The sequence below is a fragment of the Primulina huaijiensis genome, chromosome 5 (assembly GCF_012295235.1).
Source record: "Primulina huaijiensis isolate GDHJ02 chromosome 5, ASM1229523v2, whole genome shotgun sequence".
Classification (NCBI taxonomy): Eukaryota; Viridiplantae; Streptophyta; class Magnoliopsida; order Lamiales; family Gesneriaceae; genus Primulina; species Primulina huaijiensis.
Genome location: NC_133310.1, coordinates 21,418,142 through 21,436,586, shown reverse-complemented (window position 1 = coordinate 21,436,586; position 18,445 = coordinate 21,418,142). Strand labels below are relative to the sequence as shown.

Sequence of the window (18,445 nt, the reverse complement as noted above, 5' to 3'; positions counted from 1 at the left end):
TTATATTGTTAATCAACAATATTTGTTTTTATAAATTTTTATTTATATAATATAAAATTTTTATATATTTCATCATATTTAATATAATCTCATTATTAGACACAGATGTAAGCACGGTTGGTGGCAGCATAACAAAATTATATATACAAAAAATACAACTACTTGAACTACATAAGCCAGAGTACGAAATACAACCGATTTGTAAGCATCATAAGCATAGGATTAGTAGGATGTAACTTCGTAGATGAGAACTTCGTAATATTAGACCGATAAGTTGTAATTTCGTAAGTCGAAACTTCGTAAGCGTAGACCGCTAAACTATAACTTCCTGGATCTTCATCTGGGTCGCAAACACTTGTCAGAGCCGTCAGATGGTTACTCGACGATAGACATTCGGACCCTCAAGTCAGCACATAGCACAATGATAATTCCAAAGAGTGAGATACCTATAAATGAAAAACAAATGAGAAACATCTATTTGTAGATTTTTAGGAGTGTTAGGCATACTCGTACCCTTGCATCTTGAGCTTATTTTTATTAATTAATGTGTTGGACTTCCTTGACCATCCCATCGAATGAAAGATCCTGAATTCCTCATGTTCCAAAAAAAAGATTAACTAGGTAATTTATCTTGCCTGCGAATTGTTATATATATATATTAAATACATTCATTTGACCTAAATTTTAAAATATTCAATAGTGTAAACATACGTACAGATAGCTTAAATGTGCATTTTTTTCTAGGAATATATATTGTAATGTCGTTAAAAATTCCATATCTCCAATCAAACACGCCATAATTTGACAGTGTAGCCTTCGTTTGGAAAGTTTCCCATTTTTTCCCACAGCCACACTTCACCACTCTCATCCACGATATGCTTTGAACTTCTTCACATACAAATTCTCAGTATGATCTCTCTCCATCCCCTTACCAATCCCAAACTCTCCCCTCTTTCCTTCCACCCCAGGAAACCTCTCAAGAAACCCAGATCCCTAACAACCCATTGCCTCCTACAGTACAATCGTAAGCCCCAACTCGCCGGAGAAACGCCGCGTGTGGTGGTCATCACCTCTGGGAAGGGCGGTGTCGGCAAGACCACCACCACCGCCAACATCGGTCTGTCCCTCGCCCGCCTTGGCTTCTCAGCAGTCGCTATCGACGCCGACGTTGGCCTCCGAAACCTCGATCTTCTCCTCGGGCTTGAGAATCGTGTGAATTACACCGTTGTGGAGGTGCTCAATGGAGATTGCCGCCTCGATCAAGCCCTCGTTCGCGACAAGCGCTGGTCGAATTTCGAGCTTCTTTGCATTTCAAAACCTCGGTCCAAATTGCCGTTAGGGTTTGGGGGAAAAGCCTTGACTTGGCTCGTTGAAGCATTGAAAGCCCGCGAAGAAGGCGCCCCGGATTTCATTCTAATAGATTGCCCAGCTGGGATTGATGCCGGGTTTATTACTGCCATAACTCCTGCTAATGAGGCGGTTCTGGTTACCACACCAGACATCACCAGCCTCCGGGACGCGGACAGGGTCACGGGATTGCTTGAATGCGATGGGATTAGGGATATTAAGATGATTGTGAATCGGGTTCGAACGGATATGATAAAGGGGGAGGATATGATGTCAGTTTTGGATGTCCAGGAAATGTTAGGGTTGCCATTGCTGGGTGTGATTCCAGAAGATTCCGAAGTTATCAGGAGCACGAATCGAGGGTATCCGTTGGTTTTGAATAAACCGCCTGCGCTAGCAGGATTGGCGTTTGAGCAAGCGGCATGGAGGCTGGTGGAGCAGGATAGTATGAAGGCTGTGATGGTGGAGGAGGAGCCAAAGAAACGCGGTTTCTTCTCTTTCTTTGGAGGCTAGAACTTGATGACACCATTTTCGAATAATCTCTGTGCTGGCTTTTGGACAAGAAGCATGTATAGTAGGAAGTAAGTTAGCTGGTTCATGATTATTTCACGGTTTTGTGGTTGATGTGAGCTAAGTGTGCTACGAGCTTAGAAACAATGGTGTTTGGATGAACATTGTTTGATACAATTCTTTTGAATGTGACCAGTTTCTTGGCAATTTTATAGTTAATTTTCTTAGCATTGGTGCTGCCTGATGATATATTGATGGCCGTAGTTGATTGACTGTTTATTCTGAATTCTGAATCAATCTTGGTAATATCATCCAATTGGGAGGCTGCAAATGTGTTGAGTTCTTTATTTTTTACTTCCTGATTTGCTTTTGTGTTAGTGAATGTGTCCAGAGTTCAAGTCTCTTGTTAAGGGATTGGATAATCAGGTGGCGTACGTTTTCCCTCAGTTATACTCATCACAACAAGTTTCAGTTCTCGTGATCTTTTAAAAGGAAAATTAATTTTTTCTCCGTTTGAATTTATTGAATAGCCCATGTGTCTGATGTCATCGTTTCTTATAAAAAAAAATGTGTCTGATGTCGTTCCTCCTCCCAGATCAGGTAGTGTATCAAAATTCTCAGTTTGAGAATTGGACGCGAACTGGTACATTAAAGATTGAATTGACGCCAAAGATTGAATTGTTCCACAAAATGGATCTCTTAGTTTTTAAATTCAATTCATGAATTTCTTTGTGAATAAGATTTGGATTGATTCTCCAAACTCGTGTATTTTTTTTTTTTTGTGATTTTAGATTTTTATTTATCAAATTTCAAATCGATATATTTCATTTATTTGCAATTTTGGTTTTTCTAATATGACATGTGGTGGTCAAAACTCGTCAGGTAATCATACAATATGTGACGTATATCATCATCATCATCATAGCTCATTCTCGTTAATTGCGAGGTCGGTTACATGTATATTAGTTCTCCAAGCTAAGTAATTTTCTCACATGTCAATTCTTAAATCAAGATCTAAGATATCTTCATTAACCACTTTTATATAAGTTTTTCTCTTTTTCTACTCGTTCCATTAACATGTCAATATTCTAATATGTGTCGTTGGGGTTGTGTTTAGCATCTTCTTCACATGACCAAGTCATGTTAGACGTATTTCCCTAATATTGTATTCTATGGTGGCTACATCCAAATAACTCATAATCTTTTCATTCATAATTCTATCCTTGCGGCGTTTTGACACATATAAATCTTAGCGTACACATTTCTGTTACCGTCATCTTATACGCATATGTAGTCTTGTAGTGACTCAACAGTCAAAGTCGTAAAGCATAGTTGGTCTAATAATTGTCTTATAACATTTTCTTTTCAATATCGCAGACATCCTTTTATCTCATAAGACTCCTAATGTCATCCTCCATTTCATTAACCTCGCTTTAATCTTATGGTATATATCATCTATGATGTCCTTAATCTTTTGGATAATAGATCCTAAATAGCGAAATGCTTCACACTCTGAGACTTTTCGACCGTCAATCTCCATTGGACTACCCATTGGTCTTTCGACTACATAATGTTTATACCACAAAATAGTGCAATCAATTAACTATATTGTCTCTATCCACTATTAACTACAAGTCTTCTGTGACTAGACCCTCTTAATCCTTCATCTATCTTGTCTCAACACTAGTCATATAACATGTCCGATAGAAATAACCCTCGAAGAGTGAGCATATACAACAAATCATAACATAAATACTCTCAGACTCATTTGTGCTATTCGAAAATTATTTTGTTATTTTTGAATGACGATTAATATTACAATCAACGGTATCAACAAACGTCAATCCTCTATTATCGCGACAAACAACATCAACAATATGTCGTTCTCATAATACTGCGACCAACAACATTAGCATGTGTCGCTTACCTACTACTGCGACTATAATAACAACAAATCACTGCTCAATAACCAGTAGCCAACAAAAACAACAATCACAACAACTCATATAATATAAAATCACTCATTCTCGGTGATTTATCATAGTTCAACATAATAGTATTCATCAATACTAAACAATAACAACATATGTTTGTACGTCAACACATATATGATAATCGAGTATATATAAAATATAGCTATTTCTTTGATACTGTGGCTTGTGACGCATCTCAAATCGAAAATCTTGTTTCGACGATCTTAAAATTTAAATTAGTTCGAAAATTGAATAAACTGATAAATCACACAATTAAAAAAAAAATTGGAAACTTTTGTTTCTCTCTTCCTCTTCTTTCTTGTGTCCATAAATGACATTTACTCTGGGGAATTTAATTCAATTCCACAACATATTTTTCATTTTTAAAATATTATATATACATTATATGATATATAAACTTTCTAACACCTTATATCCATTCCTACTACTATAAAAATTAAAGTTCTCAAAATTAAAAAAACGAAATTTATATATCTGAGTTTTTTATTTCATCTCTAAATTTCAACTCATTTTAACCGATGGAGATGAGACCTATATCTGGTAACAGGAAGGAATTATGTTTTGACATTTACTGATTTTTATTATTTTAATTTAATTTTACTTAAATGTCTTATGTTTATCCCAAGCTATGATAATTTGATTATTATATTATTTATTTATTTTAATTTATTATTTTCGTTTATAATTTTTTGTACTATTATTATTTGTAAATATTACTTATTTAAGATATTTTGTGAATTTTACAGTTACTTTAATATATTTTTATGTATTTCTAAACACATTGGACAAAGAAAATATTATACCGAATAAAATAACGTGGTAAAACTTTTTTTGATCCAGGATGATTAAATTTTCAATCTTAGCTTAATTATGGATTTTAAAATAAAAAGTACTTTTAATCTTTTCTAAAATTTAGAATTTAAAATCTTCTGTGGGCCTAAAAGATTTAGGATGTTTATTTTTTTTTACTGGACATTATGTCATGCCTCACTCATTAATTAAGGTAAATAAATTCTGCATAAATANTAAAATATTATACCGAATAAAATAACGTGGTAAAACTTTTTTTATCCAGGATAATTAAAATTTCAATCTTAGCTTAATTATGGATTTTAAAATAAAAATATACTTTTAATCTTTTCTAAAATTTAGAATTTAAAATCTTCTGTGGGCCTAAAAGATTTAGGATGTTTATTTTTTTTTACTGGACATTATGTCATGCCTCACTCATTAATTAAGGTAAATAAATTCTGCATAAATAAATACGAATTATGACATAAAAAGGTTTTTCCGAACTTGACAATCATTATTAAAACTTATTACTTTTTATTTATGTATTACATATAGAAATTTTATTTTACAATGCATATAATATATAAATGTTTGTCGATAAAGAAATATTATAGAAAGTGTGAAAATTTTAAAAGGGTTAATTGGTTAAATAACATATAAGAAAAACCAAGTCGATTTATGAATTAAATAGATGAAAATTTTCAAGTGTAAATAACTTTTCTTTTATTTTATGGCAAAAACTTGTGTGAGATGATCTCACGGATCGTATTTTATGAGACATATATCTTATTTTAATCATTCATGAAAAATTATTATTTTTTATGCTAAGAGTATTACTTTTTATTGTGAATATCGGTAGGGTTGACCCGTCTCACAGATAAATATTCGTGAGACCGTCTCATAAGAGACCTACTCTTATTTTATTTACATTTTATCGTTTATTCTCATATTACTTTTTTCTTTTCCCTTTTTTTAGAACATATATTAATTTTACTAAAAAAATATATATTATATAATATGAAGATCAAATATAAGCGAAATTTGAAATGCCAATGGGAGGAGAAAACAACGACTCTAAGAAGCGCGATTTTGTGTTTATATTTTAAGAAATTCAACACGAATGGAAGAGTCGAGAAAGCGGAGTCTACGCCTCTGTCGAACCTCCTAGAAATCTCGCCAATTATATAAACCCCTTCAGTCTTCACCCCAACACTCGTAAAAACCAGTTGATAATTCTGCATCGCTTACATCCTCATCGTTCTTGTGATTATCGATCATTTCACTCTTTTGCTCCTCAATGGCGGACGCGCAGATGGCCGAGGCAGAGACTTTCGCTTTCCAGGCGGAGATTAATCAGCTTTTGAGCCTGATTATCAACACTTTCTACAGCAACAAGGAGATTTTCCTTCGCGAGTTGATCAGCAACTCATCCGATGCGTTGGATAAAATAAGGTTCGAAAGTCTGACTGATAAAAGTAAGCTCGATGCTCAACCAGAGTTGTTTATCCGTGTCGTGCCGGATAAGGTTAATAAGACGCTCTCAATCATTGATAGCGGTATCGGGATGACTAAAGCAGGTATGGGTGTAGATAAACGTCTTCTTTTTTTTATTGATGAGAAATTTTAGTTGTGTACCAATGATTTGCCACAGGAAGTGGTGTGATGATTGTGTGTTGATAACTTGATGCTCAATAAACAATCATCCAAATGTTTTTGACGTTGACCTACACTGTGGTCTGATTCTGGATGAACCTGAATTTTTTTGGAAGTAGTTGTTTCTAGTAACTGGGTGTCGTGCCGTGAAGAAGATTTACAATTCTCGATGGGAAGAAAATTTTATCGATGGTTTGTGTATTTTAAAATGTTGTCTTGTCTCTTGGTAGAAATGTACGATTCTCTTGTTTAATGTTGTTGCCTCTCAGTGAAGGTTGAGATAAGGGGAAATAGAGTTTACGAAAAACGTTTATTTTACTAGATTTTAAATTCAGGTGCTAATGCTGTTCCGGTTATACATCCTTGCAGATTTGGTAAATAATCTGGGGACTATTGCGAGATCTGGAACTAAAGAGTTCATGGAAGCTCTGCAAGCTGGTGCTGATGTTAGTATGATTGGACAATTCGGTGTTGGCTTCTATTCTGCTTACCTTGTGGCGGAAAAGGTCATCGTTACCACCAAACACAATGATGACGAGCAGTATATATGGGAATCACAAGCTGGTGGCTCGTTTACGGTGACCAGGGACGCTGAAGGCGAGCAGCTTGGCAGGGGGACCAAGATTACCCTCTTCTTGAAGGAAGATCAGGTAATTGTCTGCATGATTCAGGCAGTGTTGTATTACTTTTAAGTACCGGCTCTTTATATTGAGGATATAACAATGTGTTTGGGAGACGTGATTCTCTGATGATAATCGTTCATCTTGGTTGCTTGTGACTTGTCGTTGAATTATGGATTGCGTTGAATTATTGGTAATATGATGTGTGGTGTTAGATGCTGATACTGTGCTCTTGTGCAATGTGCAGTTGGAATACCTGGAGGAGAGGAAAATCAAAGAACTTGTGAAGAAGCACTCTGAGTTCATTAGCTATCCAATTTTCCTCTGGACTGAGAAGACGACTGAAAAAGAGATCAGTGATGATGAAGATGATGAACCCAAAAAGGTAGAGGAAGGTGACGTTGAGGAGGTCGATGAGGAGAAAGAGAAGGACAAGGGTAAGAAGAAGAAGATTAAAGAAGTTTCTCATGAGTGGCAGCTCATCAATAAGCAGAAGCCCATTTGGTTACGCAAGCCAGAAGAAATTACAAAAGATGAGTATGCATCTTTCTACAAGAGCTTGACAAATGACTGGGAGGATCACCTTGCTGTCAAACACTTCTCTGTGGAAGGTCAGCTTGAGTTCAAAGCTATCCTCTTTGTTCCGAAGAGGGCACCATTTGACCTCTTTGACACCCGGAAGAAAATGAATAATATTAAACTCTATGTCAGGAGGGTGTTTATCATGGATAATTGTGAGGAAATTATCCCTGAGTACCTCAGCTTTGTCAAGGGTGTCGTCGATTCCGATGATTTGCCTCTTAACATTTCCCGTGAGATGTTGCAGCAAAACAAGATTCTGAAAGTCATTAGGAAGAATCTTGTGAAGAAGTGCATCGAAATGTTCAATGAAATAGCAGAGAACAAGGACGATTACAATAAATTCTATGAGGCTTTTTCAAAGAACTTGAAGTTGGGTATTCATGAAGACAGCCAAAACAGATCCAAACTAGCTGATCTGCTCAGATATTACTCTACCAAAAGTGGTGATGAGCTGACCAGCCTGAAAGACTATGTTACCAGGATGAAAGAAGGTCAGAAGGATATATACTATATCACTGGCGAAAGCAAGAAGGCTGTAGAGAATTCCCCATTCCTTGAGCGCCTCAAAAAGAAAGGTTACGAAGTAATCTACATGGTTGATGCAATTGATGAATATGCAGTCGGGCAACTAAAAGAATATGAAGGTAAAAAGCTTGTTTCGGCTACCAAAGAGGGGTTAAAACTTGATGATGAAACTGAGGAAGAGAAAAAGAAAAGGGAAGAAAAAAAGCAATCGTTTGAGAGCTTGTGCAAAGTGATCAAAGATATACTCGGTGACAGGGTAGAGAAAGTTGTCATCTCTGACAGGATCGTCGACTCTCCCTGTGTGTTGGTTACCGGAGAGTACGGTTGGACTGCAAACATGGAAAGGATCATGAAAGCTCAGGCTTTGAGGGATAGTAGCATGGGTTCCTACATGTCTAGCAAGAAAACCATGGAGATAAACCCTGATAACGGGATTATGGAAGAACTGAGGAAGAGAGCTGAGGTTGACAAGAATGACAAATCTGTGAAGGATCTTGTTCTTCTGTTGTTCGAGACAGCCCTTTTGACCTCCGGTTTCAGTTTGGATGATCCGAACACATTTGCTTCAAGGATTCACAGGATGCTGAAATTGGGATTGAGCATTGATGAAGAGGAAGGCGGTGAGGATACTGACATGCCAGCTTTGGAGGAAGAGGGAACCGAGGAGAGCAAAATGGAAGAGGTCGATTAATAAATTGTTAAATAATTGTCGTTGTGGCTTTTGATGTTTGTGAAGTTTAAGTTTCTAGGTAATGAATGTTATGTGTGTCTCATTAGCTGAGTAGTCAGATTTTCCGTTGTGATGTCGAGTCTTGGTTTGGTGAATATATAGTTTATGTATTCCATCTTAATGTCTACCATGATTTTGTGGTGATCCGATAGCGAAATAATTATTGATTGTGTGTTTAATAATTTATTTTTTGAATTTATTAAAACCAAGTTTTTATAAATAAAATAGATAGTTAATTATTTTAACGGAACATGCATCATTATATAGTAATTATATGTTGTAAAATTTAGTTAGTGACTTAGTGTCTGATATAAAATCATAAAAAAAAAATGTACAGTATTTTTACAACAATTTTTTTGTTTGTGTGGCGGTGTTTACAATGTTAATTACCTAAGTGAGAGATACCTATAATAAATGTAGTTCACAAAATGCGGAAACTTGATAAAACCAACATAAATGCAATCCAAGCTAGTTTGACTCGTTCAATTTGAGACCTGCTTCGGGGATGTGATGTTATCTGGACGCAATAGTTCTGTCGATCCAGTGGATACTCAATACAATCTTGGATTTGAAATGTCCTGGGTTACCGACTTACCGTGCTCATTATCCCTCGATCTAGTTGGTACTTCACGGGAGGCCAAGCGACCCTACTCCACAAGACTATCTCAAAAGATACAAGTTTCTATATAATATGCATATGTCACATAAAAATCAAAACATGCGTAAATATGAAGGTCCGTTATAATCACAATTTATTAATATACAATTATGATTAATCAGCAAACAACGAAAAAATAAGTTAATATATAAAAATTTGGATGTTACATTCTCATGAATAGTACATATAAGAAAATCAAATACAAAATAAACTATACTCTCAATAAATACAACAATATAAATAAGTGTCAACTAGACACAATCATGGCCTATACAAACTAAAAACAGGCTTGATTATAACATAATACAATATTTCAAATATGTACATATATTGCCTCGGAGATGAAAACACTACGCAGTACTTAAATACATCTGAACCCACTTTTAAGGAGCTCTGGTACCTCCTGATGCTTCCTCTCGTGCACCTGATATCGAACCATTTGTACCACCTATCATGTCCACGCACAAAAGACATGACAGCGCCATCTCGAGTGTCAGAAACTCCAATACGATACATCAAGAAACCACGACATATGACATAGAAATGCAAAAATAATATGCATGAACAATACAATGCATGAATATGTGTAAGATATCAGGATATTATGAGTCAAATGATCGATATCAATAATCACACATAATATGCTCGAGCTGATCGACAACTCAGCGAACCGTGCTTGGAATATGATCCAGCCTCGAGGCCAACAACTACCTAAGACGGACCGAATCAAGGCAGTCAAACATCTTTATGACACAATATCATATCATATATAACGGATCTCACCCGAAATATATCTGGATCACAATAATAGACATGTCTTATTAATCCGTCTGTCTACTTATATTACCATACAAGGAGAAAAAAAAATTTCAAAACTACATAAAAAAATGTGACAATAACATACCTCGTTGGCTATTACCAATTTTTGATCCACCTATCAAGTAATAAATAAAATCCGTTTCAATTCTAAATTAATTTTTCAAAAAAAAAATTAATGTAATATTTCTTTTCTTGGAAAACCTTCGGTTAATACAAAAAAAAAAATGTTAAATATTTTGTGTGATTAGAGTATCTCTAGCAATTTTGTGCAAATTTTGAAACACAATCCCATGAAAATTTTGCAACACAAATATACTAAAACCCTTATATCGCTTCGTATCACCGATGGAACTCCATTTGATTGTGTCATTGGAAAAATGTAATCGGGGTTTGTAAAATTTAAAATTTGGAATAATGTATCAATTATCAAGCTCTGAAAACGTAGTTATGAGATTCGAATGTAATTGTGTTCTTCCCCTCATTATGTTTTTTTTTTTTTTTTGCTTTTTTTGTTTTTGTTTTTTTTTGCATCAAAATATTTTGACAATTATTAGTTCACATAAAAATTTATGATTTGCATTTTTTCAACTCATTACTCACCTAATATAAAATATCAGCTATTCTAAATATGAATCAAGCAGTCTGGTCAGGTTCCCCGAGGACTAGCTTTCAGACCATATGCTCATACTCAGTCATTTCAGTAATCCATTTATCAACCATCTAGAGGTCCTCCTCAGCAGCAATTTCCAGGACCACAGCAGACTCGAGTCCATGCCTTGACTTAGGATCATGCTCAGGATGCATAAGGAGGAGTGATTGCAGGTGTATGCTATGTTTTTTATTATTCTACACGTATATTGATAGACATTGGAACATCTCATTCATTTTTATCTACAGGATTTGTTGATGATCATGAGATTGCTACTATTCCGTTGTTAGAGATCCGTCTCACAAGAGACATACTTTTTTTTATAATATTTTGTGTATTTTATTCAAATAAAAATTGGAAGTTTGGTTCTTGATGTTGTCAATATTATTACATTTCAATTTTAATAATAATATACATTTTTAATTTTTGACAATTATAACTTTTTTCTGTTAAAACGTTTGTTTGATCTTGTATACATCAATACTATGTTGACTTCAAATAAACAAATATAACAAATTAAAACCGAGTTTGAAAATAACTAAAATCACAAAAAGTTACCATATAAGAATAAAAATATATTTTTTTCCTATAATTACAAAATAAAAAGATATGATATTAATCTTATATATTTAATTACAAAATAATACGATAGGATACTAATCTTATATATGGTAGCGGTCACCCAAGATTTTATTTCCATGTGTTTTTGAACAGAAATCTCTCTTCCTTTTGGACTGTTCTTCCATCTAAAATCATTCGCTGTTATCTAGAGAGTTCCACGAATTTATTTCCGAAGATCAATTTCACGGACACACACTCGTAGAATATCGTGGGTTGACTCAAAATCTGTTAATGGCGTCGTCGGGTCTGGAAGCCAAGGCGAGGGAGGCGTTTATTGATGACCACTTCGAACTTGCCATTGACCTTTACTCCCAGGCAATCTCCCTAAATCCTAACAGCGCCGACCTCTTCACCGACCGTGCTCAGGCCAATATTAAGCTTCGAAACTTTGCCGGTATTTGCGGGTCGAGTTTAATATCATCTGTTGTCTTTTTCTCCACAATATTGCTTTTTACTCTGATTTCGCCCGCCCGGGGGGGGGGGGGGTATGTGTAATTGCGCGACATGACTATTCTGTGGATTTTAGGGAAAGATTTGTGCTCGATAGGATTCCTTTCTTCAGAGTGGCTAGGTTATGTATTTCAAACGAAGTTACTTTTTTGTTTGCTAGAAGTTGGAATTTTTGGATGGTGTCTACACGTGGAGACTTAGGCGAGGAGTTCTTAAAAGTCACGTGTGATTATAGTTATATACAACGATGATTCCTTTATGACAATAGAATATGGAATAGTTGATAAATAGAGATTTTGGTTGTACTGCCTTTGAGACTGATTTTTTTTGTTCATATGACGTGCTTTTGTCTGGTATTAGTTTATTGAACTTGCCAGATAATTTGATGATTTGTGCTTTACAAAATTAGTTTTGAGATAGTTAGATTTGATGCACAGAGGCTGTTGCCGATGCCAATAAGGCAATTGCACTTGACGCAGCGAATGCTAAAGCATTTTATCGAAAAGGGTGAGTTTTTACATTTGGTTTTCATTTTTTGGTTTGAAGTGTATCTGATTCATATTCTTTAGACTGAAATTTCTTTGTACAAATTTCATTATAAATTATGTTACAGATTCAATAAACAGAAAAGACATTTAATTGGTCTGCTTTCAGCTTATTGAACTTTGAAAATTCGTGGTTGGATTTTTATGATGAACTATGTTGCAAGTTCAACAACAAACTCCTGTTGTTGATATTCTTTATTTTACTTTTGGCATTAGTTTGATATCTTGCATTTGTTGAGATGCCGTTCATGAGGAATTCTGCGAATCTGGATGTACATTGAATCTCCTGGGGCCTAACTACCAGTGCTCTAATCTTCATGCTACATGAGTCACTTTTAGTCATGTTTCAATTCAAATCTTATCTGAAGGAGCTTTAATATCATTCTTATGGTTATTCAGGATTGAATTTGGCCCCCCTTTCGGGTGGCTGCTCAATGAGTCTTTAAATCACGATCTCAACGTTGTACCTATTACCTCTTTGTTAATGATAGTAAACCGAGTGTATTTTTTCATGGGCTTTTTCCATAGAAGGTCCCAAAATTAGTTTGCGCAGTGCGTATGGTTGATTGGTTGCAGTTGATGACTTTCTACTGTATCGGCCAAACTTAGTATATCATCTGTCTTCCTTTATATAATGTTTTTCAATGTAATTCTTACAAATTACGGTTCCACGTTCTGCTCGCAGCATGGCTTGTATCAAACTTGAAGAGTACGAGACTGCTAAGACAGCCTTTGAGACTGGTGCTTCTTTAGCACCTGGAGATTCCAGGTTCACAGACATGATAAAAGAGTGTGAAAAACGTATAGCAGGTAACTTGACCGAATTTTTTTGTGGTATATTAGATACATATTCATTTCATTTCTCGACGGTGATGGTGTCATGGCTCAATTAAATATATTGGCCTCAATTAAACATGGTTAAAGTTTGTTCTTTATGAATTTAAAATCGAATCTCTTTGCTGCCTTCTTTCCCTTAATCAATCCATTGCTTTAGTGTGTCTGTCTGTATGCTGGAAACTTACTTATGTGTACTGGAACTTAATTTTTTTATTTATCGACAAGTTAATTCATGTTGTTTTTCTCTAGTTTTTGTATTTCGGCCGTGGCCATTTCCAAATTATGTTACACTTTGATGGAAATGACATGCTTATGGAATTTTTTGGTCCGGATAATTTGTTTTGTGCAACTCAACCTTGGCTAAGAAATGCTTATGTATATCACGTTTCATTTATTAAAAGCCCATATCTCGTGGATTTTCCTTTATTCTTTCATAAACGCTGTGATCAATTCACTTATTCACATAACTGATCTGGCAAGCTCTTGTATAGGAGACCCTAGAATAAGTTGCTAAAACAAATGGTAGAGGGGCTACCTGCTCTATCATAGTAAAAAAAGATCGTTATGCTCTACTCAACTAGATATGCGTTTTCACTAAAAATTGGTGCTTGTTTCATTTAAATTTAAAGTATTTTTATCTACATAACGGTGCGTCTATCTTTGATATCATGTTAAGATCGAGATCTAAACCAAACTCCACCGGAAAAACTAGTTCAAGAGGGACTTAGGCCAAGACTCAATTTTAATATGGTATCAGAGTTCAAATTTTAACATGGTATCAGATATTATGTCCACCGTTTTGTGTTGGACTGCTATTATGGACCACCCGCTAATGTCTTGTAAACTTCAAGTTCAAGTTCTAGTTGTTTATTCCAAGGTGTAAGGTGTGTGATATGGCTCACATCGGTTGTATTAAGTTATTGGTAGTTGTATATATGGACTTGAAGAATCCTCCCGTTTGAGTTAGCTTTTGTGGTTGAGTTGAGTTAGATCCAAGTTCTAATCTTAACATGTATTTTATGCGCTGATCATATAATCTCCCTCCTTCATTCATATTGTACCTATTTATGCTCACAAACTAAGATATTACTGTTGGGGATCTTATTCTCATTTATTTCATGTTTCTTGCCTATTTCAGAGGGGGTTGAAGAACTGCCAAAAAAATTAGCTGATAAAGCTCCAGAACATGTGATGACTCCTAATAATGGGCCCCCGGCTGTTGCCATACCCAGTGAAGGAACAACGATTTCGTCAACCAAACCAAGATATAGGTTAATATTTTTGCACGTGGATTGACCAACCCATTAGTCTGTTTGTGTAAAATATTGTAATAAATATATAAATATATGTTGGATGCGATATTTTTTTTTGTATTGTTAGAAGCCCCGGAATGCTACTTTTGGTGATCTTGTTGGTGACTATCAAGTCAGTAAAAAATTATTAGCTGGTTTAAGCCTTTGTATTTTTCGAATCGGTTAAACACTCTCGCAAGATCACCAAACGTATCCCCATGATTTACCTAAACTCTACATGAAATTGTCGATTGGTCTTCCAAATTGTTTGAGCAATATCTCTGCATTTCTTTTCTGTTCACTTGGTCTTTTAATTAACTAGGACATATTAAGAGGGCTTGTCATGTGGCTTAGTTGACATGGGAAAGAGCGTTTCCTTGTACATATAAACAATAAACAACCCTTTACCTCCTATATATCGGAATGTAAAGTTTCAACAAAATATGTTCGAATACAATTCTGGAAATTGCTGTGAGCTGCCGTAGGTTTTCGATTATCGGGATGTCCTCTTGCCAGGATGATTGTGTATGTCCTTTATTACTGATAATATGTTTTGCAGGCATGAATTTTTTCAGAAACCAGAGGAAGTAGTGGTAACAATATTTGCAAAGGGTATTCCAGCTGACAGGGTTGTAATTGATTTTGGCGAACAAATAGTGAGTGAATCATCCATTTATTTTACTTTGTTTTAAATATCTCTTCAGTAGCTTTTACTAATGTACCTACTCCTTCTGTCCTTCCCCCCTGATTTTCAGCTCAGCGTTACCATCGAGGTGCCAGGTGAAGATGCCTATCATTTTCAACCAAGATTGTTTGGAAAGGTGAATTATAAACTGGATGCTTCTCAACTGATTTTGGGTCGATATTTTGCTTGAACTAATATCATGCGTCATAACCTTTCCCACGTGGTAAAAATGGACCAATGTTAGTGTTAACTGACTTGTGTTCTCAAACTCTTGTCGGTGCTTTGGTCAAATGAGAAAATAAAGGCAACGCTATCTTTTCTTTTTCTATCCTTTTAATTTTTGGTACAAGATTGAAAGCCTTCTGCTACTTACAACCTATGTTTCTTACGTTCTTCACCTACAGATTGTCCCTGCAAAATGCAGATATGTTGTCCTATCTACCAAAATTGAAATCAGACTTGCCAAAGCTGAAGCCATAAATTGGTCGTCCCTTGAATTCAGCAAGAATGTTGCAGTTGTTCAGAAAGAAATTGCAACATCATCAGGTGTGTTGCTTACTTCTTGAAGTTCCAAGTCCAGGTCGCTTCGTGGTCCAGTTTACTTTTTACAACTTTTAACTTGACTTTCAGGTTATCAAAAACCTACCTATCCTTCCTCCAAGCCAAAAGGGGTGGACTGGGATAAATTGGAGGCTCAAGTAAAAGAGGAGGTATGTTTGTAATATAGTACCCCTCACCTTTATCATTTGCCGTGAAATAGTCTATAGAACTTCTGAATCAGCCCATTATTTACGTGTGACAATTCTCTTGTTCTTTTTATACAGGAGAAGGATGAAAAACTAGATGGCGATGCAGCTTTGAACAAGTTTTTCCGAGACATTTACAAAGGTGCAGACGAGGACACTAGAAGAGCCATGAGCAAATCTTTTGTATGGCCATCACCTTTTTCATGGACCTAAAATTGACTTATTTTTATAAATCATCTACATAGGAATTCGGTCATGCGTATTTTGAATCACTGTATGAAACGTTGTTCAGGTTGAATCCAATGGTACAGTGCTATCGACTAACTGGAAAGAAGTGGGGTCGAAAAAGGTGGAAGGAAGTCCCCTGGACGGCATGGAAATGAAGAAATGGGAATACTAAGGTGGTTATATATTTTACCCTTGTTATTTTTGTGACATTATTCTCCCTTTGTTCCGAGTTACTTTGGTTTTGCTCTGAACCCGTTTATATTTTTTTGTTTGATGAATCCAGTTTGAATATTTTTATTTATATACTTGTGGAAACATTCGGTTGCCTGAAAACAAGAATTCTTATTTCTGTGGTGAAACTTCCGTATACTGATTTGGAATTTTCTTGCTTTGCGTTTTCTTGCATTCTGGAATTTTTCATTTTTAGCGTGCAATCGTGTTTAAATCTTATTTCATGTATAAGCCTAAATAATAATTTGGTATTAGATGGGTTTGAAATTCACTTGGGTAGTTCTTCTATAGATATATTTGAGAGTAAGGATTTCAATATCTTTTAACTTGTTTTGGATGACCAAATTCAATGAATTTTAAATTCTTTCTATATCAAGTTATTATGGCCTAGGTTCACGTCTTGGGTTCAAATTTATCAAAAATATTATTTAATAATAATTTTGATGAATTTCAAATATTTCGAAAATGAACATTATTTAAAATTTATATCTCAAATCTCTTCTTAAATCAAATATCTTCCTCAAAATCATATTTTTTCATCAAACACGGTTTGAATTTATTGTATGAAAATTAGGTTGTATTGAGGAGATAAATTTGAAAGTAATGAATTTCAATTATAATTTTATTGTTATTAATAAAATAATAGATCGAATTTTAAATTTATATTTTATTTATTTACTCATTAGTTTTAAAAAATAAAATACATTTCTAATGACATATTGTTGTGTACTTGAAATTCATTCTAATTAAACTATAAAATATATTATATAAATATGTAAAGGATACATTCGAAGTTTATTGTTTTATTTAATTAAAAAACATAAATATATTTTGGAATTCATAGAGTTAGAAATCTATCAACGTAAATGCAAACTAAAAATAATTTGAAATCATAATTTGAAATTCATTTTTAAAAATATATTTAAAGTGGTAAAAAATAACTATATTTTTTTATAAACGGTTAATAATCCAAACGGTAGAGTGCAGACTTTAAATTTTGAGCAAACCAAAGTGGGAATCTGTATTCTTATGCTTGCCGTGCAAATTCAAATTGTTCGGTAATTTTCCTTCGAAGCAAAAGCGTCGTTACTAATCCCAGCAAGACAATGATGTGGGTAAAAAGAGACGGTGTATTCCGGTGATTATCGCGCGGAAATCACTTTAGCAAACATGAAATGGAGTCTCTGTTTTTGTCAATGGAAACCCAAAATCTCATTAATTACAATGCACAATTTCGAATAAATTACATGCATTGAACTCAAAGGAATTCGTCAAATTCCCAAGATAATTGTAATATTGGAAAATGAGCGCACAAAAATAAATTTATCAGGAAAGTGTGGTTGGGTTGGAATTTCGGTGACATAATATTAGCACAAGTGTACTTTATAAAAGAATTGGCTGTTACTTTAGTTTTTTCTTTTTTTTTTATTAAAAAGGTTACCACGTGAATGGAAAACCCCTCGAGTCAAAGATAAGTTGACTCCGATGATATGGTAAATCAAAAAATAAGTACAAGTATGAAGAAAGTCGAGAGAGATGAATGCAAACACCGATCTTCAAAGTGTAATCTTACAATATTTAAGTGAGAAATATGTTTCAAGTGAATATCAATGATGCGATGTTGGAAAATATCATCTCACGTCGTCTCAAACCTTATCAATTCACGAAAATGGATGTTACTTTAGTCTGTCCTCATGTAATGTATTGATAAGGGTCCTATAGAATATTCTGCTTAACATTTATTTACCATTTTTTTTGTTACTAAGAACTATATCATGCTTGAGAGACTATAAACCAAATTTAATTTAGTTATTTAGTAAAAAAATAAAAGTAAATAACATATCAAAAATATAATAAAAATGGTAATTTTCTAAAGTTGAGGGCATTTGACAATAAACGTTTATAACTTCATAGCATTAGATATTCCGATT

At 34.5% G+C, this 18,445-nt stretch overlaps 3 protein-coding genes across 4 annotated transcripts; all 3 read left to right on the top strand.

Annotated features, from left to right (window-relative positions):
• Positions 1-796: 796 nt before the first annotated feature.
• LOC140977094 (septum site-determining protein minD homolog, chloroplastic-like) lies at positions 797-2,067 on the top strand. Its single transcript, XM_073441661.1, has one exon. The coding sequence runs from the start codon at positions 910-912 to the stop codon at positions 1,858-1,860; it is 951 nt and encodes a 316-aa protein (XP_073297762.1). The 5' UTR covers positions 797-909; the 3' UTR covers positions 1,861-2,067.
• Positions 2,068-5,786: 3,719 nt separating this feature from the next.
• LOC140977093 (heat shock protein 83) lies at positions 5,787-8,913 on the top strand. Its single transcript, XM_073441660.1, has 3 exons — positions 5,787-6,220; positions 6,666-6,946; positions 7,164-8,913. The coding sequence occupies exons 1-3, from the start codon at positions 5,941-5,943 to the stop codon at positions 8,712-8,714; spliced, it is 2,112 nt and encodes a 703-aa protein (XP_073297761.1). The 5' UTR covers positions 5,787-5,940; the 3' UTR covers positions 8,715-8,913.
• A 2,651-nt stretch (positions 8,914-11,564) lies between these two features.
• On the top strand, positions 11,565-16,672 carry LOC140977092 (protein SGT1 homolog). 2 transcript variants are annotated; one of them, XM_073441659.1, is made up of 10 exons: positions 11,565-11,894; positions 12,388-12,457; positions 13,181-13,305; positions 14,471-14,603; positions 15,184-15,280; positions 15,380-15,445; positions 15,714-15,855; positions 15,940-16,019; positions 16,134-16,238; positions 16,348-16,672. In XM_073441659.1, exons 1-10 carry the CDS (start codon positions 11,732-11,734, stop codon positions 16,453-16,455), a joined length of 1,089 nt encoding a protein of 362 aa, XP_073297760.1. In that variant the 5' UTR covers positions 11,565-11,731; the 3' UTR covers positions 16,456-16,672. The 2 variants fall into 2 exon arrangements, with proteins under 2 accessions (XP_073297760.1, XP_073297759.1); XM_073441658.1 differs by having other exon boundaries at positions 15,714-15,859; positions 15,941-16,019.
• The last annotated feature ends 1,773 nt before the right edge of the window (positions 16,673-18,445 follow it).

Coding starts and splice junctions, on each gene's coding strand:
- LOC140977094 (XM_073441661.1), top strand. CDS start 910: ATGATCTCTCTCCATCCCCTTACCAATCCCAAACTCTCCCCTCTTTCC.
- LOC140977093 (XM_073441660.1), top strand. CDS start 5,941: ATGGCGGACGCGCAGATGGCCGAGGCAGAGACTTTCGCTTTCCAGGCG. Junction 6,221..6,665: donor TATCGGGATGACTAAAGCAG/GTATGGGTGTAG, acceptor ACATCCTTGCAG/ATTTGGTAAATAATCTGGGG. Junction 6,947..7,163: donor TCTTCTTGAAGGAAGATCAG/GTAATTGTCTGC, acceptor TGCAATGTGCAG/TTGGAATACCTGGAGGAGAG.
- LOC140977092 (XM_073441658.1), top strand. CDS start 11,732: ATGGCGTCGTCGGGTCTGGAAGCCAAGGCGAGGGAGGCGTTTATTGAT. Junction 15,281..15,379: donor TTGATTTTGGCGAACAAATA/GTGAGTGAATCA, acceptor CCTGATTTTCAG/CTCAGCGTTACCATCGAGGT. Junction 16,020..16,133: donor AGGCTCAAGTAAAAGAGGAG/GTATGTTTGTAA, acceptor CTTTTTATACAG/GAGAAGGATGAAAAACTAGA.